The 24,704-nt window shown below is 35.8% G+C and overlaps 1 protein-coding gene across 1 annotated transcript in view; it reads left to right on the forward strand.

Annotated features, from left to right (window-relative positions):
* Window positions 1-24,704, forward strand: part of TEX10 (testis expressed 10) — a 54,526-nt gene that overhangs the window by 23,724 nt on the left and 6,098 nt on the right. Inside the window, exons 9-13 of the mRNA XM_068551763.1 lie at window positions 1,457-1,634; window positions 5,955-6,043; window positions 7,375-7,508; window positions 22,008-22,088; window positions 23,720-23,901. Of these exons, the coding sequence (XP_068407864.1) occupies window positions 1,457-1,634; window positions 5,955-6,043; window positions 7,375-7,508; window positions 22,008-22,088; window positions 23,720-23,901 (664 nt within the window). The remainder of the gene's footprint in view (window positions 1-1,456; window positions 1,635-5,954; window positions 6,044-7,374; window positions 7,509-22,007; window positions 22,089-23,719; window positions 23,902-24,704) is intronic.

Raw genomic sequence — 24,704 nt, forward strand, 5'->3', positions numbered from 1 at the left:
AGGGAAGCCCGCTTCTTGCATTCTTTTTTTTTTTTTTTTTTTAATAAATTTATTTATTTTATTTATTTATTTTTGGCTGCATTGGGTCTTCATTGCTGCGCGAGGGCTTTCTCTAGTTGCAGCGAGCAGGGGCCACTCATCGTTGCGGTGCACAGGCCTCTCATTGCAGTGGCTTCTCTTGTTGCAGAGCACAGGCTCTAGGGCGCAGGCTCAGCAGTTGTGGCACACGGGCTTAGTTGCTCCGCGGCATGTGGGATCTTCCTGGACCAGGGCTCGAACCCGGGTCGCCTGCATTGGCAGGCAGATTCCCAGCCACTGCGCCACCAGGGAAGCCCCCCCTTGCATTCTTAAATTGTCTTTTAAGCCACATGTTATTCACAAATTTAAAACTGATCAGGTATTTTTATAAAATTCCTTTGAAGCTTTAGTGGCAAATTTTACTTACTTAACCATAACGGATATCTTGTATGACTTTCATCTATTAATAACTTTTTTTATTCATCACTGAAACTTTCATTTTTTAAGCAAAAATGTCAATAAAGCATACTGGGATATATACATATATATATAACATATTTATTATTGGAATATAATTCATATACCATAAAATTTGCCATTTTACAATGTACAATTCTTTGATTTTTTTTAACATAGTCCCATGATTGTGCAATAGTGTTCATTATCTAATTCCAGAATATTTTTATCACCCCAAAAAGAAACTGTACCATTAGTAGTCCCTCCCTACTTTATCCTTCCCCACATCCTGGCAACCACTAATCTTCTTTTCTGTCTCTGTGTATTTGCCTATTCTGGACATTTTTTATAGATGGAATTATACAATATGGGTCTTTTGAGTCTGGCTTCTTTCACTTAGTATACTGTTTTTAGGATTCATCTATGTTGTAGCATATATCAGTACTTTATTTCTTTTTAATGTTGAGTAGTATTCCATTGTGTGGATGTACCACTTATATTTATCCTTTCATTAGGTGATAGACATTGGTTTGTTTCCACCTTTTGTGCGTAATATTTTAAAATCTGTATTTTTCGGTATTGCTCATATGTGGGGTGGTGTGTGTGTGTGTACACAGATAGGGCTTTGGCTTTAAGTCCATATTATAATTGTGACTGTTTGGCAAAAGTGCTAGTTTTTTGCCATTTTGCTTTGTGTCCAGTCCCGTTAACCCCATCATAGTTTTTATTTCAAATAACACATTTGAATGTTACGAAATTAATAGAGTGTTAAACATATCTTTAAATAATGATCGTATTCAGTGTTTTACTCTATACAATACCTTAAGCCATACATACATGCTTTGTGATAAAACTTTTTTCCATGTAATTGATGTATTAGAATTCAACATAACACAGTGAAAATAATCACTTAATCTGCTTTATTAATTTAACTCTGGTTTGTATATCTTTTTTAGTTTAACTTATCTTCTTACCCCACTAGATCCACAAGAAGGCACTATGGTGGTTCTCCCAGCAGAGTCTCAACAGCTTTTGGTCCAGCTTGTATATTTTCTACCCAGTCTGCCTGCTGATTTGCTTTCTCGGTTAAGTCGTTGCTGTATTATGGGAAGACTCAGTTCAAGTTTGGCTGCCATGCTTATCGGGATACTGCACATGAGGTAGCATGCTCAAGTGAGCTGTATTTTAAGTGTATAATCTCCCCCCTCCCTCTGTCCTTTTACCGGCAATTCATGAACTGTAGAGGATTTTTTAAATACTGCTCCTCCCTTCATTTGCTCTTAATGCAGCAGTTAAAACTGTCGATACTATTATTAGATAGAGGAAGTTCACTAGAGTAAGACTGTTTCAGATTATTTGTTTAGTGACTTGTGTAGGTGGATTGGAATAAGGGTTAAAATTATCAAAAGTATGCAGTGAGGGTTCAGTGGCAGGTGAGAGTACTGTGCTTAAAACCTTCGGTGTTACGAAATGGCCGTACAGACCTTCCTTTCTGGAAGGGAGCTCAGAATTTAATGTAGCTGACGAAATAAATAAGTTTGTAGACTCAGACAAGGAATCACTTGAAATATCTTTGTGTGTGTGTGTGTGTGGCAAAATATACATAACATAAAACTTACCATTGGGCTTCCCTGATGGCGCAGTGGTTAAGAATCTGCCTGCCAATGCAGGGGACATGGGTTCAAACCCTGGTCCGGGAAGATCCCACATGCCACAGAGCAGCTAAGCCTGTGTGCCACAACTACTGAGCCCGTGAGCCTGGAGCCCGTGCTCCACAACAAGGGAAGTCACCGCAGTGAGAAGCCCACTTGCCGCAACTAGAGAAAGCCCGCACGCAGCCACGAAGACCCAATGCAGCCAAAAAAAAAAAAACAACTTACCATTTTAACCAGTTTAGGTATACAGTTAAAACTGTTCAGTGGCATTAAGTACATTCATATTGTTGTGCAACCAGCACCACTATTCATCTCCAGAACTTTTCATCATCCCAAACTGAAACTCTGTACTAATCATTTCCCCTTCCCCCAGCCCCCGTTTACCACTATTTTATCTTCATGATTTTGATTATTCTAGGTAACCTCATATAAATGGAATCATACGATATTTTCCTTTTGTGTTTTGCTTATTTCACTCAGTGTAGCTTTTCAGGGTTCATCCATATTGTAGCATGTTTCACGGTTTCCTTTTTTAAGTCTGAATATTCAATATTCCATTGTATTCCATTATACCACATTTTGTTTATTCATCTGTTGATGGACTCTTGGTTGTTTCTACCCTTTGGCTATGGTGAATAATGCTGCTGTGAACACTGGTGTACAGATACCTGTTTGAATCCTTTTAATTCTTTTGGCTATATACCCAGAAGTGGAGTTGCTGGATCATATGGTAATCTGTTTAATTTTTCAAGGAACTGCCATGCTGTTTTCCATAGTGACTGTACCATTTTACTCTGAAAGGTCTTATAACTAATAGTGTTTCGTATTGCGAGTGTTCAAAGTATTCTTAAAAACTTCATGTCTGTATCAGGCATGGTACTTTAGTATTCAGCAATATTTGTTACTGATTGTGGCCTATGGACAGGGTCTGATATGGTTTTAGGCAGAACTGAAAACTTGAAGACTAGCTTCCTTGTGGCTTCTTGTACAGATCCCCTATCCCAGTTCAACAGGAGTAGCTCACGTTATTAGTAGATTTTCTTTAGCTTTGTTTGCCAGTTTCTTCATACCAGTATAGGACATATGTTTGAATGTTGTCACCCAGAGTGTGCTTCATAACTGATGATAACATTTCCTTTTAGCAAAAGAGAGCTGTTGGCAATGTGTTGTTTGTATGCGAAAATTCAAGGTTTATTTCTGTGTTCATGTGCATTAAAGAAAGACTTGGTCTTAATTTGAAGTACTCTAAACATTTATTAGTTTTCCATGTTTTCCTTTCTTAGAAATTAAAAAACAAAACAAAACAAAAAAACCAAAGCCCTGCTCTTTGTCTAGTGCAGCACTTAATGCTAGGCCTTTAAAGAAATATTTCTTTTCTTATAACGTAAGTGGTTTCAAGTTAATAAAACTTCCAGTGGAGGGCACTGTTCCTTTGATATAACTATTGGAGGCTCTGTTTTAACATTCATTTAAAAGCACCTTTTGAACATTTCTTAAAATTGATTCTCTTTGGAAGCTATATTTAATATCTTTATCAGTTATGATTGACTTATGCTTAATAACTTTTGTCAAGGATTTTTTCAAAAGTTTTTTTTACTTTTTTCTTTTTGTGGATTTGTGGTGAGTATTGAGAAAATCTATTAATTTACAAATAATGGTCATAGGGGTTTATAATTATTAAGAGCAGAATGTCATTGTAGTTAAAAGTCCACTAAGTTAAATTTTGCTTTTTAGTATTTGCACAGAGTCTGTTAGTAGACTTCTCTTTCTGTAGATGTATTGCTCCTATCTATTCAAGTTAATCTCTCTTAAAAAATAAAACAAAATTGGGACTTTTCAACTTTCTCAGGCCAGTGGCATTATTATTGTATCACTTTTCCTAGATTTAGAATTTAAGAATATTTCCTTAGAAATAACCTGGGTTATTTCATATGTTTAGTTTTCTCTTCAAAATATCCCTTTCTGTCCCTGATCATGAGTATAAACTAGCCAGCTTTTTCATTGTCTCCCACCTGTACTATTATAGCAAGTAGTCTTGCTTCTTAGGCCCATGTATTTTGTGCACTGTTGGCAGATTTATTTTCCTGAAATATTCCTTTAATCATTTCTGATTTTCATCTGTTACATTAATTGGACTGTGAGATCTAGTTCACTTCAGGTATTGTAGTTCTGATGCTCTGCTTTCTCTGTCTGAGAGACTTGAAGAGCAGGTTACCAGCAAAGAATATCAGTGTGTTCCATGCATGAAAAACTCATCAGCTAAAAAACCGTTGGTGTTCATTTCATCTTTTAAAAAGTGTACTTAGAATTCCTGCTCCTACCTTTTTTACCATCTACTTAGAACTTTTTTGAGTTTGATTTTTCCCCCTATCTGTGTTGTTCTACTGGCCTTCACTCATTCCTTATCCTCTCTGCTCCTAGTTTATTTACAGCTGGGTTGGGGAACATAAGACGTAAATGTGGAAAGGTAATCTACACTGTTAGATAAAAATATCAGAGAAGGGAGAAGTTCTTGGACTGAGAAATTCGGCTTGGTTTTTAAGTAGAGTGAATATGTGAGCTGGACTGCCAGGAACAGTTCTGGTTTACTTCTTTGGTCCCCAGCACGTTTAGTAATAGCATCCCCTTTTACTCTCAGAAGTGTTCTGGCTTGGATAGTATATATATTCATCATAGTTTTAAGGACAGCGTGATATATTGCTTGTCTTTTGTCCAAACTAGACTCTTAAATGGATTTCCTACCCGCTTTAGCCACTGGATGGCAGTTTTCACTGGGTTTAAGAGGATATTAGTTTGTTTTCTAATCACCATTTTGTACTCCTTTCCATTGAGCATCTCTGATGTTTTATAACCTCGTAGCTTGTGATATTCCCTCCATAGCCCTTTGCTTATTGTGAGAATGATAATCAGAAGAGTGTTTCCATTATTTTTAACTCTCCAACTTTTAAGAATGTTAATAAATACAGTTATTTCATAGGTAAAAAATTTTTAGTGCTTCTAGTTGAATTAGAAATTCCTAATTTTGTCTGACATTTATTCAGATTTCTGTGATAAAAATTTGTAGTTTCAGCTTGTTGGATCTGATCATTCTCAGCTTTTTTTTTTTTTTTTTTTTTTTTTTTTGCTGTATCCATGGTTGACATTTGCTCTATTCCTTCTTAGACTTACCTTGAAGAGAGTTTTTAAAGGAGTCACTGGAAACTGATCTCATAGCAGGAACCAGATAATCCTCATTTAATGAGAAGCTGCTGTACATTTAGCTGTTCCCTGGAGTCCCCTACCAGTACTTCAGCCACAATATTGTGAAGTAGACCTAGTTACAACTTAGAAAAGAATAGGAACACATAGTTATCTTAGAGTGGCTTTAAATTGAAGTATTCTTTGCCTAATTAAGATACTTCTGCTTAGGTAGGAAGCAGGAACTTGTTTAAACTTAACTCATTTATGTAAGCAAGGTAAGACTTTATAAAAATCAAGCAGTAAATACATAGCAGCTGAACGTACTACAGAAAAGCAAAACTTTATCTTGGCTCCTTGGGTCTGATTTTCAAGTGGTGTGGAAAACTTTTTAAGTTTGTACGATATTTGTGGACCAATTATGCTTTTCAGTGAAACTTTACATAAATATAAATAAGTTAGAAGTTACATTTTCCATATTGTGGTACTTGAACCCTTATATATAAAGTTAATACATACTGTGGATTTTGTTTAAGCTATTAAATTAGACTTGTTTTCAATAAAGAAAAATGGTTATATATGCTGTGCTTTATTCTTGAGTCTTCAAGTTGTCACTTCTCGTAATAGTTCTCCCATTGTTTATTATAGATCATCATTTTCTGGATGGAAGTCTTCAGTTAAAGACTGGTTGATGAGTGATGTGGACTATTTCAGCTTCTTATTTTCAACACTTACAGGTAACCACATTGATCTGCCAAGTTGAGGAAAGGAAAAAAGCCTAGCATGAAGATTCTCCTGAGATTTACTCTCATATCTGTTTGGCTCTAAGTTTTGAACCCCATTGCATACTTTAAAAAGTTAATGAACAGAATATCCATTTTAAACATGTTTGAAATGTTTAACATGATAGGAAGAATATCAGATTTCAATTAGCCATTTTTTGCATTTCGTTGACCTCAAAGCAAAATTAGTAAAATGAGTCTAGAAATGTTATAAGTTCGATTTCTAAGTATTATTACTATTGTTTTAAATGATGTACTGTCTCAGTATTTTTGTTTTGTACTTGGATGATGAAGATGAGAATCTTTGAAATTTTCTGAAGACTTGAAATTTGGAGACTTAATTAATATGTTAAGTCAGAATCCAAAAAGAACTTGACAGGTTTCTGATATGGAGCTGAATCTAGCAAGATAAATATTATATAAAAGATAAAAGTAGACTCCTTCATGTTTATTTGATAGTTTTGAATGTACACATTTGAGATGGAGGTGAAGGCTTTATGTTTTAATAGTAGTACTGGTCAAAAGGATTAGTGGTTTTAGGAAACTCATTAGGAATCAGTAGTGGGGTGTAGCTTCCAAACTAGATGATGACTCTCTAGGGCGTGTTCCCGGAAATATAGTGATCTGAAAATATCAAAGCAGGTAGCTAGGGTCAGACCACATTGCAAGTATTCTGATCATTCCAAGAGCTATCTTTCAGGAGGGACTTTGGCAAGTTGTCTATATAGGTCAGGCCAAGTGTAATAGAGGTGGTAAGAGAATCAGAAATTTTATTATGTAAGGTATGGTTGAAGGAACTGCATTGTCAAAAAAAAGACTTAGGAGGGATGGAGTAGTTTTAAAACATTTGAAGGGCTATTATGTAAGAGAATATAGAGTTTGTTATTTGTATGAATGAGTATATTATTTTACTTGTTCAATAGCTTTTTTAAACCTACCATTAATTAGAACGATTATGCCTTTCACAGTTATTTAAGTAAAGGTGGTAATGCCCCCAATATTAGGGGTAAAACCTGTTTCTTGCTGTATCATAGATTGAGTCAGGTTACATCCTTTGTGAACATAATTATATGAATTTTACTACATTACATTACATTGCTAGCATTTCATTTTTAAAAATACTACACATGAAATACAGAAATTCAGAGGAGACAAGGTAACTTAAGGAAGAATTTAACTTGAAGATACATGTCATCTGTTTTTAAAAAATTAATAAAGAATGTCACTTGCTTTGTGATTTATTTATTTATTTATTTACTTATTGGCTTTCTTTATACCCAAATTAGGGTTTTCAAAAGAGGAGCTGACTTGGCTTCAGAGCCTTCGAGGAGTTCCTCATGTCATCCAGACGCAGCTTTCCCCTGTGCTGCTTTACCTTACTGACTTGGATCAATTTTTACACCATTGGGACGTAACAGAGGTAATTGTCCATTTTAAAAGAAACTCATAATTACGAGAATTCAGTTAATCAACCGCCAATAGTTGCTGTATGTTAGGGTTGCCTTGTATAAGATACTTTTAGAGATTCAGAGTAGTATAAAACACAGTCCATGTTCTGAAAGTGCTTGTGATCCTTGGATAGGAGATGTCTGTTTCTAAAAGAAGAGTATTTTCATTATAAGTTATGCCAATACAATAGAATAAATTAGCAATTTGAACAATAGAGACAAATTTATTTTCTTTTGTCTAGCATAGGGAAGAAAGGATGGATCCATCTATGGAAAAGAGGAAAGACTTCATAGAAAAGGAAGAATTTGACTTAGGTATTGAAGGATGAATAAGAGTTAGGGTAGGATTTGGTATTCTGAAGGTGGGTTTTTCTAATCAGAAAAGATTATTCGGCAGTTCCTTTGGTTTTAAGAATTAGTATGTAGTTTATCAGAGTTAAATTTTAAACCCTAATTTCTCCTTAAATTTTTAAGTTCAACTTACAAATCTTATTTTTTAGATAAATATAGTAAATTTAAGGAATCATTTTAAAGGGAGACTTTGATTATATTTTATTCCTTTTACAAACTATTTAAAACTTTAAAACTGTTTAAATAACTTAATATATTCACTATTCGTCAAGTAGTTCAGTTTTTTGACAAACCTTCACAAATGTTACAGTAAATCTTAAATATTTAATAAATTTATATAAGTATGATAAATCTTAATATCTTTAAGTTTCGGTACTGTTTATAGTGAAATTCAAATTAAAACCACAAGTCTAAATTAATTATTGATATGTTTTAAATTGGAATTACAGGGCTGATCTTTTACCCTAATAGTCAAAATTGTCTTCTGTGTTACAAATATGTAAACTAAATATGTAAAAACATCCTAACTGTTAATACTAAGGATTTGAGTCTCTAAAAACATGTATCTATTAGTTAATTTCTGTTATTTATTTCTTCAGTTTCTTTCCTTGCATTGGAAAGGTGCTTGCCCAGTAGGAATGCCATTGTGTCATCCCAAATAATTTTGGTTTAAACCTTGCAAATTCTGAGGTTATGTTCTCTGCTGGCCAATTTTTTTTTTAATGACTCAGAAGGTTTCTGGTTAGGACACTGACTATATATTCTTTTCTTGTAACTCCTAATTGCTAGGCCATAAGCCTTTTTTTTTTTTTTAAACCACTTTGTCAGTGTTCTCAGCAAGGTAGTCTCTGGAACCTACATCTGTTTTGTTGCTATACCAGTTGATTTTTATTAAAATCAACTGATCTATTTACTACTTCTTTCGTTCTGTTCCTGAATACTCTTCATGTTCTTCCTGTCCCTTAGGGCTATACCTTTTGTAGATGTTTAACACATTTCTCTCATGGTTTTGTTTGACTCTGATCACAATACTTAAGTCATGCCAATGACACTTTGTTCTTTTTATTACCCTGGTGCCTATATATATGAACATATATAGGCTCTGAAAAAATAGTGGATTTTAAAAAGTGAAAAATAATGAATTGGGTAACCAACGTAATTATTTAACATCTGAAATTTTATGTTAATCCATAGTAAGTGAAGAGAGCTAAGAAAGACTGAGATTGAGGCCTTGAACACTAGATTGGGAAGTTTAGGTTTGCCAACAGTAGTATTGGTAGTTGTTTTGTAGGACAGACTGTTTCTAATGTTTTTAAACTGTATCATGCTGTATTGGAAAAACCATTGTATGGGGATAAGTGGGCCCCAGATTCCCGGCATAGATTTGTTAGTGTCTAGTTTGGTAACTTGGACAACTCCATTAATCTTTCTCTGACAATTACATTATCTGTGTAAAGCCAAGACACAATTGTCATGAAAATGTGGTCAGTTATATTTCTGAGTGTACATTTGGCAAGAACATGTATTAAACTTCAAGGTTGCTGTCTTTGAAATGTTAAGACATACATTAGGAAAAATCTGAAAGTTTTGGTTTTAGTTTTTGAAGTTCTTAAGTGAAGATGTCAGTTTTATTTTGGATAAAATTTGCCATATTTAAGTTGGCCTCTTCATGTGAAATTATTTGAAATATATAGTTTTTGACAGCCTTAGTATAAAATTTTATTTTTCTAATTTTTTTTTTTGGAGTAGGTATTGTCACAAAGTACAATTTAGAAGAATAGAAGGATAATAGTAAAAAGTGTTCCTCCATTCCCTATCTCCCAGCCATCCGTTTTCCCTCCCTAGTTTCTAAATGTAGTCTTTTTTTTTTTTTTAATTTTTATTGGACTATAGTTGCTTTACAGTGTTGTGTTAGTTTCTGCTGTACAGTAAAGTTAATCAGTTATACATATACATATATCCCCTCTTTTTTAGATTTCCTTCCCATTTAGGTCACCACAGAGCATTGAGTAGAGTTCCCTGTGCTATACAGTAGGTTCTCATTAGTTATCTAGTTTATACACAGTAGTGTATATATGTCAATCCCAATCTCCCAATTCATCCCACCCTCTCTCCCCCTGCTTGGTATCCCTAAGTTTGTTTTCTACATCTGTGTCTCTGTTTCTGCTTTGCCAATAAGTTCATCTGTACCATTTTTCTAGATTCCACATAAAGCAATATTATATATTTGTTTTTCTGACTTACTTCACTCTGTATGACAGTCTCTAGGTCTATCCATGTCTCTGTAAATGGCAGTATTTCATTCCTTTTTATGGTTAAGTAATATTACATTGTATACGTGTACCACATCTTCTTTATCCATTCCTCTGTTGATGGACATTTAGGTTGTTTCCATGTCCTGGCTATTGTAAATAGTGCCTCAGTGAACACTGGGGTGCATATCTTTTTGAATTATGGTTTTCTCCAGCTATATGCCCAGGAGTGGGATTGCTGGGTCATATGGTAGTTCTATTTTTAGTTTTTTGAGGAACCCCCATATTGTTCTCCATAGTGGCTGTACCAATTTACATTCCCACCAACAGTGTGTGAGGGTTTCCTTCACATCCTCTCCAGCATTTATCGTTTCTAGGTTTTTTGATGATGGCCATTCTGACCGGTGTTAGGTGATACCTCATCTAAATGTATTCTTTTAGGTAACTTTTGTGTCGTCACAAATGATTACATGTGTTCTTTTGGTTTTCTCCTTTTATAGAAATAACATACTCTGTACACTGATTTGGATCTCGCAGTTTTCACTTAGTATATTTGCGGTCATTTCTTCTGAAAGAATTGTATGACCTTGCTGTTAATGATGGAAATAGTAATTAACAGGGAAAGATCACAAAGGGAAAAGGAATCTCTAGACAGAGATACTGTTTCCAAATGGAGATGTCTATTCCAGAGCCAATGAAATGTTTTAAGGTTAATTTTATTTGTGATTTACAAAATTTTGAATGGTTTTAAAAGTTATTTTTTAACTAAGTTCTGAAGGATAATAATAAAACATTAATCTAGTTTAAGAAATAGAATGTTTTTCATTATTTTTGAAACCGCTATGTGCTTTTCCCCTCTCCCTTTAGAGTAACACTCTTAAATTTTATCATACTCTTGCTCCTTTATAGTTTTACCATATTAGCATGTAACTCCAAACCATATTGTTTAGTTTTACATGTTATTGAACTTTTTAAAAGTGAAATATTTTTTAGTAATTTCCTTTTTATTCATTCAGTATACTCTCTAAGATACCCACGTTAATGTGTAAGCAGTTGTTCATTCTTTTTCATTGCTGTGTAGCATTCCATTGTAATCAGATATCATGATTGATGGTTTTTCATAGTTTCAGTATTTTTATCATTCCATTTTTATCTCCACTTTTGGCATGTTAGCTTTGCCTCTTATGTTTTTAACCATTTGCTCTTCAAGTTAATACAACCTACCTTCTATACTGTACCACTTCATGTCATAATGTAGTGTGTAATGATGTGTGAGGTCATTCTTATTTTTGTTTCTCTGCATGTAATGTGTGTTTTTTTTTTCTCTACATGCTTTTTTTTTTTTTACAAGTTTTAAAGATTTTTCCTTTTATCACATTTTTTCCAGCAGTTTGATTATATTACTACCTTTTCTTCCCAATGCTTTGAAATGTCAAATGAGTAATTTTGTTCTCTTTTATTTTTAAACTATTTGCAGAGACAACACAAAATTATATAATGTTACATTTATTTTAACCTACACTTCTTCCTTCATAAGGTTACTTGTCTAAACATTTCACTAAGGTACAATTTTAAACTGAGAGAAAGAACAAAGTTACAAGTGTGACAATTTATCAGGAATAGATTAAGTGACAGCTGTAACTAGAATCAGAATTAGTAGATTATTTTAATAGTTCCAGGAGGAGTATAATTTACAAAAGTACATTTGAATGATGTTAGGAAGATAGCAGGAGGAATTACTTGCTTAGTCAAATAATTTCTTTTACTTAGTAATATTTATTTAAGGTTCCTCCATGTGTTTTCATGACTTCATAGCTCATTTCCTTTTAGCACTGAATAATATTCCATTGTCTGGTTATATCAGTTTATCCATTTACCTACTGAAGGACATCTTGATTACTTTGAAATTTTGGCAGTTGTGAATAAAGCTGCTGTAAATATCTGTGTGTAGGTTTTTGTGTAGACATAAGGTTTCAACTCCTTTGGTTAAATACTAAGGAGAGCAGTTGCTGGATCATATGGTAAGAGTGTATTTAATATTGTAAAAAACCACCAAACAGATTTCCAAAGTGCTGTACCATTTTGTATTTCCACCAGCAGTAAATGGGAGTTTCTGTTGCCCCACATCCTTGCTAGTATTTGGTATTGTCAGTGTTCCAGATTTTGGTCATTCTAATAGGTGTGTAGTGGTATCTCATAATTGTTTTAATTTGCATTTCCCTGATAACATATGATTTGGAGTATTTTTTCATATGCTTATTTGCCATGTGTCTTCTTTGGTGAGGTGTCTGTTATGATCTTTGGCTGATTTTAAAATTAGGTTATTTTCTTATTGTTGGATTTTAAGAGTTCTTTGAATATTTTGGATTTTCTCCTAATCTGTGGCTTATCTTTTCAGACTCCTGACATTGTCTTTCACAAAACAAAAGTTTTTAATTTTAATGACATCCAACTTATCAGTTATTTCATTCATGCATTGTGCCTTTAGTGTTGTATCTAAAAAGTCATCATACTCAGGGTCATCTACATTTTTCCTCCTATGTTATCTTCTAAGAGTTTTATAGTTTTGCATTTTACATTTATGTCTGTTGGGATCCATTTTGAGTTAATTTTTGTGAAGGGTTGACGGTCTATGTCTAGATTCGTTTTTTTTTTCATATGGATGTCCGGTTATTACAGCACCATTTGTTGAAAAGACAGTCTTTGCTCCATTGTCAAAGATGAGTTGACTATGTGGGTCTCTTTCTGTTCCATTTATTTATTTATCCTTTTGCCTGTAGCACACTGTTTTGATTACTATAGCTTTATAGTAATTTTTGAAATCGGTTAGTGTTGGTCCTACAAATTGTTCTTCACCTTCAATATATATTGGCTATTCTGGGCCTTTTGCCTCTTTGTATAAACTTTAGAATCAGTTCATGGATCTCCACAAGATGACTTGGTAAGATTTTGGTTGGATTTATGTTGAATGTATAGATCATGTTGGGAAGAACTGACATCTTGACAATATTGAGTCTTCCTATCCATGAACATGGAATATCCTCCATTTACTTAGTTCTTTGATTTTGTTCATCAGAGCTTTTTAGTTTTCTTCATATAGACCTTATATATATATTATTAGATTTATACCTAAATATTTCATTTTTGGGGGTGCTAATGTAAATCGTATTATGTTTTTAATTTTAAATTCCGTTTGTTCATTGCTGATATTTAGGGAAACGGTTTGACTTTTATATATTAATGTTGTATCCTGCAACCTTTCTATAATTACTTATTAGTTCCAGGATTTTTTTCTGTTGATTGTTTCAGATTTTCTACAAAGATGACCATGTGATCTGTGAACAAAGACCACCCAATGAATTTTAAATTTTAGATAATGGGTTTTTTTTTTTTTAACATCTTTATTGGAGTATAATTGCTTTACAATGGTGTGTTAGTTTCTGCTTTATAACAAAGTGAATCAGTTATACCTATACATATATCCCCATATCTCTTCCCTCTTGTGTCTCCCTCCCTCCCATCCTCCCTATCCCACCCCTCTAGGTGGTCACAAAGCACCGAGCTGATCTCCCTGTGCTATGCGGCTGCTTCCCACTAGCTATCTATTTTACATTTGGTAGTGTATATATGTCCATGCCACTCTCTCACTTTGTCCCGGCTTACCCTTCCCCCTCCCCATATCCTCAAGTCCATTCTCTAGTAGGTCTGTGTCTGATAATGGGTTTTTTAATCTCAACTTTTTTGGTTCATCTTGTTTCTCTTACATTCATTTTTCTTTAACTACTTGAATATATTTATAGTAGTTGTTTTAAAGTTCTTGCCTGCTAATTCCATCATCTCTTGATTGCTTTTTCCCCTGGTTATGTGGCACATTTTCATGTTTTTAGCATGTCTGGTAGTTTTTGAGTGTATATTGGGCAATGGAAATTTTATGTGGTGGATTTTGTGGTCTTTTAAAGAGTGTTTTGCTTTGTTCTGTCAGGCAATCAAGTTACTTGAGTTATCACCTTTATCCTTTAGGGTCTTGTTTTTAAATTTTGTTGGGGTGGTTTATTAGAGCAAGTAGCCTTTACTAAGGCAAGGATCAGCAAACTTCAGCCTGTAGGCCAAATCTTGGTGGCCCTATTTTTGTGCCATCCTTGAGCTAAGAGCAGGGTTTACTTTTTTTAAAAAAACATACTTATTTATTTATTTAGGCTGTGCCGGGTCTTAGTTGTGGCATGCGGGATCTTTTTTAGTTGCGGCATGTGGACTTCTGAGTTGTGGCAGGCGAACTCTTAGTTGTGGCATGCATGCAGGATCTAGTTCCCTGACCAGGGATTGAACCCAGGCCTCTTGCATTAGGAGTGTGGAGTCTTACCCACTGGACCACCAGGGAAGTCCCTGTTTACATTTTTTTGACAGTTGTTAAAACAGAAAATACCCTAAGAATATGTGGCAGAATCTGTATGTGACCTGCAAAGCCTAAAATATTTACTCTTTGGCCTTTTATAGAAAAAGTTTGCTAACTCCTGCCCTAGTGCTAATTTAGCCCTACTATTAATAGGTTCTTTTTCTGAGTATCATCTGAATGACCTGGTTGTTCTATGAAGACACTCCATGCTGGCTGGTTAGGACTCAAACATCTCTCTTCCCTGGTTGAGCTTTGGGAATTCTTTTGCTCACAACTCTGCTGCTTCTTTGGCCATGTGGAATTTCATCACCTTGTGCGTGTACAGCTTTTTATTCATCAACATATCTGAGGAGACTGGAGCTGTCTCTCAGGCAAAGAGGATAAGAATTTGGCTTTGTCAAATGGCCTCTCTTGGAGGACAGAGAATCCATTCAACCTTTTGACCATCTTGCTGAGCTGAATTGAGAAAATAGGAGACTCAAGAGGCCTCTGAGGGGCCTGATCCCCTCCAGCATTTCCCAGATTCTTAAGCTGCAAAAGCAGAGAGGCTTAAAAGCTAAGGCAGTAACCTCTGTGACTCATCGTCCTAAGGAAACAATGATTAGTTTAAGTTGCTGGCCTGGAAGTGGGTTGGGTCTTCAGTGTACACATAAGCTCTCATTGCAGACTCTTTTTTTTTCTTTTGATTTTATTTATTTATTTTTGGCTGCATTGGGTCTTCGTTGCTGTGTGTGGGCTTTCTCTAGTTGCAGCGAGCAGAGGCTACTCTTTGTTGTGGTGCATGGGCTTCTCATTGCGGTGGCTTCTCTTGTTGTGGAGCACGGGCTCTAGGCACTCGGGCTTCAGTAGTTGTGGCTCTTAAGAGTAGACTAAGTAGTCATGGCACACGGGCTTAGTTGCTCTGCGGCATATGGGATCTTCCCAGACCAGGGATTGAACTCGTGTCCCCTGCATTGGCAGGCGGATTCTTAACCACTGTGCCACCAGGGGAGCCCCTCATTGCAGACTCTTAAAGGCTGTAACTTAGTAATGGGGACACACACATACATAACATGAATATAGATTAAAGGAGAATTTCACAAAACAATTGCTCAGGACCTCTGAAAACATTGAAAACCATAAAACATTACTGAGAGATATTAAAGATGACCTAAATACATGCAGGGATATATAATGATCATGGATTGGGAGACTCCAATATTGTACAAATAATAGCTCTCTCTAAATTAATCTATAGTATAGATTCAGTGTAATCCAGATCAAAATCAGAGCAAATGTTTTTGTGGAAATTGAAAAGGTGATTCTAAAATTTATATTGAAATACAGAGGAACAAGAATAACAAGAAAGTGTTGAATAAAAATAAAGCCTGAGGGCTGTACTATCAAATATCTATTACAAAGTCATGGTAATTAAGCAGTTGGGATAATAGGAAAAAGCAAGTGGGGCACAAAAGGACTCTGAATACAAACGTGCTTCCAATACTAGGGAACCCTTGGGTGGTCTTTAGAGGCAGCTTGGTTGAAGTGAGTTTGTTCCCCCCACCAACCACGTACATAAAGAAATACCGGGGTAAGGAAAGAGCCCCAGAATAGAGGCAGGTTGTCTATCTCTTTCTTATTGTTTTTTATTATTCATTGATAATAGTTGAGACATGGCCAACAGGGGAAAGGTAAAATGTAATCTGCCAAAGGTAAATTTGACGACACTTTCTTAGAACAACTGAGCCGTTTTGTAGTGTGAGTATATGGAAATTTTCATTCTGTAAATATATTCCGTGATGTAATTTTATTGGTAAGTGAAAGAATCTCTAAATCTGAATTTTAGTATTTTAATAATTATAATTTCTTTCTTTTACTTGCTCTTTTTAACATTTTAATATAGCAATAAAAAGATTTTATAAAAAGTGTTAGGTGCATGACATTTCTGTATATTTCCTGATAAAATTAGGTAGAAAATACTTCAGTGTAGAAATTAAATGTACAAAACCTTCTCAAGAAAAATGAAGTTTTCTATTTTAAAAAAACCCTTAATTTCCACATTGTACCAAATTAGCATGCCTGTTCTGGAATTGTGCAATGTGAGGTCAGGGTTCTGAAGTATGCAAGTTTTTGTTAACACTGTAATTGCAGAAGTGAGGATTGCCTGTATTTGTGTATGTTTATGTGTGTGTATACATTTATGTGTTTATATTTTTATTTACTTTTACTTTGAAACATTTTCAAACTTTGAGAAAAATTATAACTACAGGACAAAGAACTTCTATTTTCTTAGACTGTTTGACAGAATGCCTGTACCTCATACTTCAGCATACAGGCATACTTTGTTTTAAAGCACTTTGCAGATACTCTTTTTTACAAACTGAAGATTTGTGGCAACCCTGCATCGAGGATGTCTGTTGGTCTTCATTTTTCCAACAGCATTTGTACACTTCATGTCTCTGTGTCACAGTTTGGTAATTTTTGCAATATTTCAAACTTTTTCATTGTTACTATATTTCTTATAGTGATCTGTGATCAGTGATCTTTGACATTGCTATTGTAATTGTTTTGGGGCATTACGAACCATGCCCACATGAGACGGTCAACTTAATGAATGTGTGTGTTCTGACTGCTCCACCAACCAGCCCTCCCTCATCTCTCTCCCGATTCCCTGAGACACAACAATACTGCCATTAGGCCAATTAATAACCCTACAATGGCCTATAGGTGTGTTCAAGTGAAAGGAAGAGTTGCACAACTCTTACTTTAAATCAAAAGCTAGAAATAATTATAAGCTTAGTGAGGAAGGCATGTTGAAAGCCAAGATAGGCTGAAAACTAGACCTTTCTGTCAGTTAGCCAAGTTGTGAATGCAAAAGAAAAGTTCTTGAAATTAAAAGTGCTATTTCAGTGAACACAGGAATGATAAGAAAGTGAAACAGCCTTATTGATGACATGGAGAAAGTTTGAGTGGTCTGGATAGAATATCAGACCACCTACAACATTCCCTTAAGCCAAATCTAGGGCAAAGCCCTAACTCTCTTTGATTCTGTGAAGGCTGAGAGAGGTGAGGAAGCTGCAGAAGAAAAGTTTGAAGGTAGCAGAGGCTGGTTCATGAGGTTTAAGGAAAAGAGCTGTCTGCATAACATTAAAAGTGCAAGATGAAGCAGCTGATGGAGAAGTTGCAACAAATTATCCAGAAGATCTAGCTAAGATATTATTGAAGGTGGATACACTAAACAGCAGGTTTTCAGTGTAGACAAAACAGCTTTATATTGGAAGAAGTTGCCATCTAGGACTTTCATAGCTAGAGAGGAGAAGTCAGTGCCTGGTTTCGAAGCTTCAAAGGTCAGGCTGGCTTGTTAGGGGCTAATGTGGCTGGTAACTTTAAGTTGAAGCCAACACTCATTTACCGTTCTGAAAATCCTAGTGCCCTTAAGAACTATGGACTTCCCTGGTGGTGCAGTGGTTAAGAATCCGCCTGTCAATGCAGGGGACATGGGTTCGAGCCCTGATCTGGGAAGATCCCACATGCCGCGGAGCAGCTAAGCCCATATGCCACAACTACTGAGCCTGCGCTCTGCGACAAGAGAAGCCACTGCAATGATAAGCCCACACACCGCAGTGAAGAGTAGCCCCTGTTCGCTGCAATTAGAGAAAGCCTGTGTGCAGCAACGAAGACCCAACCAACGCAGCCAAAAATATAATATAAATAAATAAATTTTTTTAAAAAAGAGAAGTGAGCAGAAAAAAAAAAACAGTTAAAAAAAAAGGAATTATGCTGAATCTTCTCTGCTTGTGTTCTGTAAATGAAACAACAAAGCCTGGATGACAGCACATCTGTTTACAACATGGTTTACTGATTATTTTAAGCCCACTGTTGATACCTTCTGCACAGAAAAAAAGATTACTTTCAAAATATTACTACTCATTGACAATGCACCTGGTCACCCTAGAACTCTCATGGAGATGTACAATGAGATTATTGTTTTTTTTCATGCCTGCTCACACACATCCATTCTGCAGTGCATGGATCAAGGAGTCATTTAGACCTTCAACTCGTATTATGTAAGAAACACATTTCATAAAGCTATAGCTGCCATAGATAGTGATTCATCTGATGGATCTGAGCGAAGCAAATTGGAAACTTTCTGGAAAGGATTCATCATTCTAGATGCCATTAAGATCATTTGTGATTCATGGCAAGAGGTCAAAATATCAGCATTGAGAGGAGTTTGGAAGAAGTTGATCCCAACCCTCATGATTTTGAGGGGTATTCTAGACTTCAGTGGAGGAAATAACTGCAGATGTGGAAATAGCAAGAGAACTAGAATTAGAAGTGGAGTCTGAAGATGTGACTTTTATTGTAGATATCTCATGATAAAACTTTTAATGGATGAGTTGCTTCTAATGGATAAGCAGAGAAAGTAGTTTCTTGAGATGGAATCTACTCCTGGTGAAGATGTGAAGATTGTTGAAATGACAGCAAAGGATTTAGAATATTACATAAACTTAGTTGATAAAGCAGTGACAGGGTTCGAGAAGATTGACTCCAATTTTGAAAGAAGTTCCATTTTGGGTAAAGTGCTGTTGGAAGGAAGAGTCAATCTATCTGGCAAATCTTATTGTTGTCTTATTTTAAAAGAAATGGCCCCAGCCACCTCAGCCTTCAGTAGTCACCACCCTGATCAGTCAGCAGCCATCACCGTCAAGGCAGGACCCTCCACTGTCACAAAGATTATGACTCACTGAAGGCTCAGATGATGGTTAGCATGTTTTAGCAATGGAATATTTTAAAATTAAGATATGTACATTGTTTTTATAGACAATGCTCTTGTACATGAAATGGACTACAGTATAGTATAAACATATCTTTTATATGCACTGGGAAACCAAAAAAATTTGTGTGACTCGCTTTATTGTGATGTTTGCTTTATTGCTATATTTATGTTATCACAGTGGTCTGGAACTGAACTCACAATATCTTGGGTATGCCTGTATTTGTCTTAAACAAGACCATTCCATTACGTAAACAAATATAGTCATCAGAATCAGGAAATTAACATTGGTATATTACTGTCATCTAATCCTCAGACTTTACTCCTGTTTTGCCAGTTGTCCCAATAATGTACTTTAAAGGATCCATCTGAAATGATTCATTGCATTTAGTTGTAATGTCTGTTTAGTCTCTTTCAAAATCTGGAATAGTTCCTCAGTCTTTCCTTGTCTTTCATTGACATTGACACTTTTGAAGAACACAGGACGGTTATTTTGTAAAATTTCTCTCAATTCAGGTTTAGTTTATTTTCTCATGGTTAGATCAGGTTATATAAATTTGGCAGGAATATGACATGAGTGATGCTGTGGTTTTCTGACTGCATCCTGTCAGGTGGTGCGTGGTTTTGATTTGTCCCATTAGATGTTCACTTTGATCCCTTGGGTAAGTGGTGTCTGTCCACGTTCTCCACTCTTTACTTCTTCCCCTTTGTTATTAGTAATATTTTATGAGGAGATACTTTGAAACAATGTAAATATCCCATTCCTTTTTGGTCTTCAAATTTATTCATTTATTTATTTTTGTTAGTATGGTTTCCTGTATTTTCCAGTGGGTTAAAATTCCTTACTATCCTTATTAATTTTGATACTCTCATGTTTGCCATGGTTACCTTCTGAAAGCTGGCTTCTTTGTTCTTTTGATACGTCCTCATTTTTATCTGAGTACAGTTGACCCTTGAACAACACAGGTTTGAACTGTGCCCACTTATTTGGAGATTTATTTCAGTAGTAAATACTACAGTACTACATGATGCATGGTTGGTTGAATCTGCAGATACGAGGAACCTCAGATATGGAGGGCCGACTATGAAGTGATACGCAGATTCTCGATTGCATGGAGTGTCGGCACCCCTACCCACTGCCCCCCACATTGTTCAAGGGTCAGCTTGCTTCCTTACTTTCTTGTACCACAAATTGTTTCAGGTTCATGTTGTATTTTCCCAGTCCCAGCCCTGCAATCAGGTATTTCTTTAAGAAGCCCAGTTTTCCTGTAAGTGGAGAATGGATTTTAGAAACCAACTTCTGGACTCTTAAGTGTGGTCATTGCTATTAGATGTTGCTGTTCCCATGCCCTATCAGTGAACAGAAATCAGGAACGCAACACCACTGTGTTCATTCTAGCTGTCTCCTTTTCCTCTTGTACCTGCCTTTTCTGATGGTGAGAAACCTGACTTCCATTTTGCTTAATATATTTACCTACTTCATCAGTTACTTTGCCTGTAATCAGTCTCCTTTTGGCGCCACCCCTTTCCCATGCAGGCATCTTCCTTATCGCATTTGAACTCCAACTCTTGGGGACAGTGTGCCTCCATTTGTTAATGGGTAGCCTGCTCTGGGCCACTGAAGCTCTCCCACCCACTCTAGTGGTGATGTCTAGCTTGGCCTCATGCAGTGTCTTTAGAACTGAATCGTTCAGGAAGGGGAGGGGAGGCAGAAGGGAAGGGATTGAGTGATCATTTATTATTGAATGGGCCTTTCAAATATGATTTATCATTTATGAGTGAAAATATTCATTACACTCATTTTGAAGTAGAAAGATGGCATTGGAAATACGTTGTTTCCGTTGTTACCTATAGGTTTAAAAGATAAGACAATTGCCATGTGAAAACTCTGGGTGGTCGCTCTACAAGAGGTTTTATAGAGACATAATGCATAGAGATGTTGATTTTTTGAGGATTAACAGTCCTCTTGAATTTATCTTGACTATTCATTCTCTTCCTAGAGTGATATTCTTTCCACCAGTCTTATCTTTGTCTTTCCGTGGGATTTTTCTACATACTTGATTTTTGGTACTGCATTCCATCAGCTTCTGGAGTTGTGTTGTGATTCTTTGAAGGACTTGATGCTGTCCTTCCCTCTTCTTGTTTTCTTGAGAACTTAGAAAATGAAAAATACTAGAGATTTGATTCCCACCTCATTCATATTTTTCTTCTTTTCCTATAGACTATTTTCCTTTTACCTTTAGGGAATAAGAGGCAGCATTATAATTAATTTGAACATGGTATTGGTATTTTCTGAATTATAAGTTTTTTTCAGTGTTATATTTTTCCACCAAATGGGAGAAAGGCTTTTGTCTGCCCTTTGTTCCCATCACTGAGATCTCCCTATTGTAGCACTTACTTAATAGAAATGTAGTCTCTGCCTTGGTAGATTGTAAGCTCCTTGAGGGCTGTGAGACAGAAGAGTTTCTCTTTCTTTCATTCCTATGCATAGCACCTAATAGGCCTAGCTCAGTGCTCAGTAAATGTTTAATAAATGAATTATTTGGAAAACTGGACCATTTATATGAGGCTTGATTGTTTGACATTTGCATCTTTAAAGTCACTTTTTGTTAAGTTTCCTTTTAATATATAGAGCAAGTAGATTTTTTAAAAAAAACTATTGAACTTGTTTCTGACTAAAATGTTCTGATTTGGTATTGGTTTTCTCCTTTTCTGACAGACAGTTTGTCACAATTTATTGGTTATCCCTGCCCGAAGCCAAAGCTTTGACATCCTGCAAAGTGCCATCAGTAAGCATTTGGTAAATATACTTAAAATTCTTTTCTGTTACACAAGCATAGAGATTTGGTTAAGATTGAGTTTGCCATAACCAAGGAGAGAGTGAGTGTCCAGAAGTCTAAGCTTAATAATTTCATGATGCTGTGGTGAGAACTGAGAAATCTTGGTGTTTTTCCTGGCTGTTACTAATTAATTCTGTGACCTTGGGAAAATCTCCTCTTTTGCCAGGACCTTACTTTTTACATCTGAGCAATGAAAGACCTCTTAAACCTCAGGTCCTTCTGACTTAAAATGCTTTAATTAACATGTGCCAGGTGTCATTGTGTTGGGAATCCAGCATCCAGACTGGGGTTCAGTTTCCACCCAGAAGGTTTGGGGTGTAAAGTAGGGATGTCACCTCACAGGCTCAAGGCCTGGTCACTGGAAGCAGTGAGCTCAGCCATGAAACTGACTTGTCTTTTGGCCAGTGGGTGTCTCTAGTTCCCATTGGCGTTAAATTCTCATTAGGTATGCCTGGGTTTTGCTTTTAACTTCCTCCAACATTTACACTTTGCCCTTTGGCTTTTTAGTATAATGATGTGTTACAGTGCAAGGGGGGACTCCAAAACTTTATCTTCCAGGGACTCTCACTTGTTTGGATAACTTTATAGGCATATCTACAGTGCCTTTTCTTTACTTACCTCGAGTTGGAAGACTACTGCTTTGAATCCTCAGTACTCTCTTTTCTCCCTGCTATCAAACTTCTAATCCTTATACACTGTGTCTCCAAAGATCCCCATCTTTTTTCTTTTTCTTTTTTTTTTTTACTTCCACTCCAGAAATTTATGCCCTTTGACTACATTCACTATTCTAGTAAAAGATCAACATTCCAGTGTTGATCTGGCCACTTTTTACAGACAGCCTGGGTAAAGGTTAAGACATCAGAACCTGCAGAGTTTATGATGACTCAGCAGTAGTTTGCAGGAGATTTAGACCATGTATGCATGCAGTTACAAGTTAGAGTCCAGCTGAATGACACTTTATATGGCAGAGTCCAGGTGGTTAGCACACCATGATGTCCCTTATCTGGGTTTTGGGACAGTGAAGCAGTCAAGTGTAAGTATAGTATTATCTTATTCCAGTTATAGGTATTTTCCTTAGTTATGTCTGAATGACTGGCTAAATCAAAGGGCAGGAGAAGGATAATTGTAAAAGGAACTGTAGTTTGTACATTTAATTACCTGGGGTGGGGGTGGTGCCAGATATTGGAGTTTTCCAGTCTGGATAATCTGAAGATCATGTAAATGTGATTGCTGGTATCAGGATCTTCTTTGGATGCATGAAATAATCTTTTTTAAATAATAGTATTTCTGTCCATCAGTAGAAATTGTAACATCTAGAAAATTTTAGGAGACTCTGTCATGAAGGGGAGGCAGTGGATTGGGTTAATAGTATTTCCTGAGTTTGTGTATTTTCAAAGTCATTTAACGTAGCAACTAAATTCTCAAAGGAAAACAGGATCTTAAGGTGTGGTTGGTGGCATGGCATGTATTATGTATATATGTTTCCACTAGTAGTGATGGAAGGTTAACTCTCCAGATAATGGTGTTTGGTTTTATTCTGGGGAGAGGGGCTGTTGTGAAGAGGTCATTAATCTCATTTTTCTCTGCCTAGGTTGGGTTGACTGTAATTCCTGACAGCACGGTGGGCTGTGTTTTGGGTGTTATCTGTAAGCTCCTGGATCATACGTGTGTACTTAGTGAGACGCTGCTGCCATTTCTGGCTTCTTGTTGCTACAGTCTTCTTTATTTTCTGCTCACTTTAGAGAAAGGAGAAGCAGAACATCTAAGAAAGAGGTAATAGTTTTTGTATTCTTAAACTGTAATTTTTTTCCTACTTGTTCACCTCCCCTCAATCAATCAGGCAGTCGGTCAGTCAGTCAAGCTGATATTTCCAAAATCTAATTCTCTTCTAGAGTTTGTATAAACCTAGCTAGCTTTTTCTTTGTTCTTTTATGAATCCCCTTTGTGATGTGGTGAGCAGTCTTAGTTTTTTTTTTTTTTTCCTGTAAGCTACAAATTTGAAAAGTTAGATGGCATTATGAAGTTTCCTGAGAGCATTCCTTATTAACTTTGCTATAGATCTGGCAAGAAAAAAAATTCTACTTTTAGAAGGATGGGCTTATTATTAGTACAAGCCTTTGTATTTTGTTTTGGGCTTCATTAGAACTAGCCAGCATGGATTTTTAAATTCTTGGGTTTAAGGAAATTGTTCTAAGATGCTAGTGTTTTTAATTAGTACTTTTGCTCCTCTGTAATTTTTAGACTAAAGCTTCTAGGATAGTATAGAAGATTTCACTTTAATTTTCAAAGAGTGGTCTCAGCTTATGTTCTCATTGGTATGCTGTTAACAATTCATTGCAGAAGGTTTTTTAAAAATCTAACAGATGAGCAAATATAAGAAAATAAAAATCATTCTATCACATTTTGACATTTGCCTTTCTTTTTTGAGCTTTTAAATGTCATCGAAATATACATATGATTGTATAAAACATTTAAATAGTTTAAAGAGTATAAACTGAACACCTGTTTAACCAACCTCCTGGTTCAGAAATAGAACATCGTCAGCACACTTTCTCCATGTACCCTCCACGGTTACA

This window comes from Eschrichtius robustus, chromosome 10 (assembly GCF_028021215.1).
Source record: "Eschrichtius robustus isolate mEscRob2 chromosome 10, mEscRob2.pri, whole genome shotgun sequence".
NCBI classification, from domain to species: Eukaryota; Metazoa; Chordata; class Mammalia; order Artiodactyla; family Eschrichtiidae; genus Eschrichtius; species Eschrichtius robustus.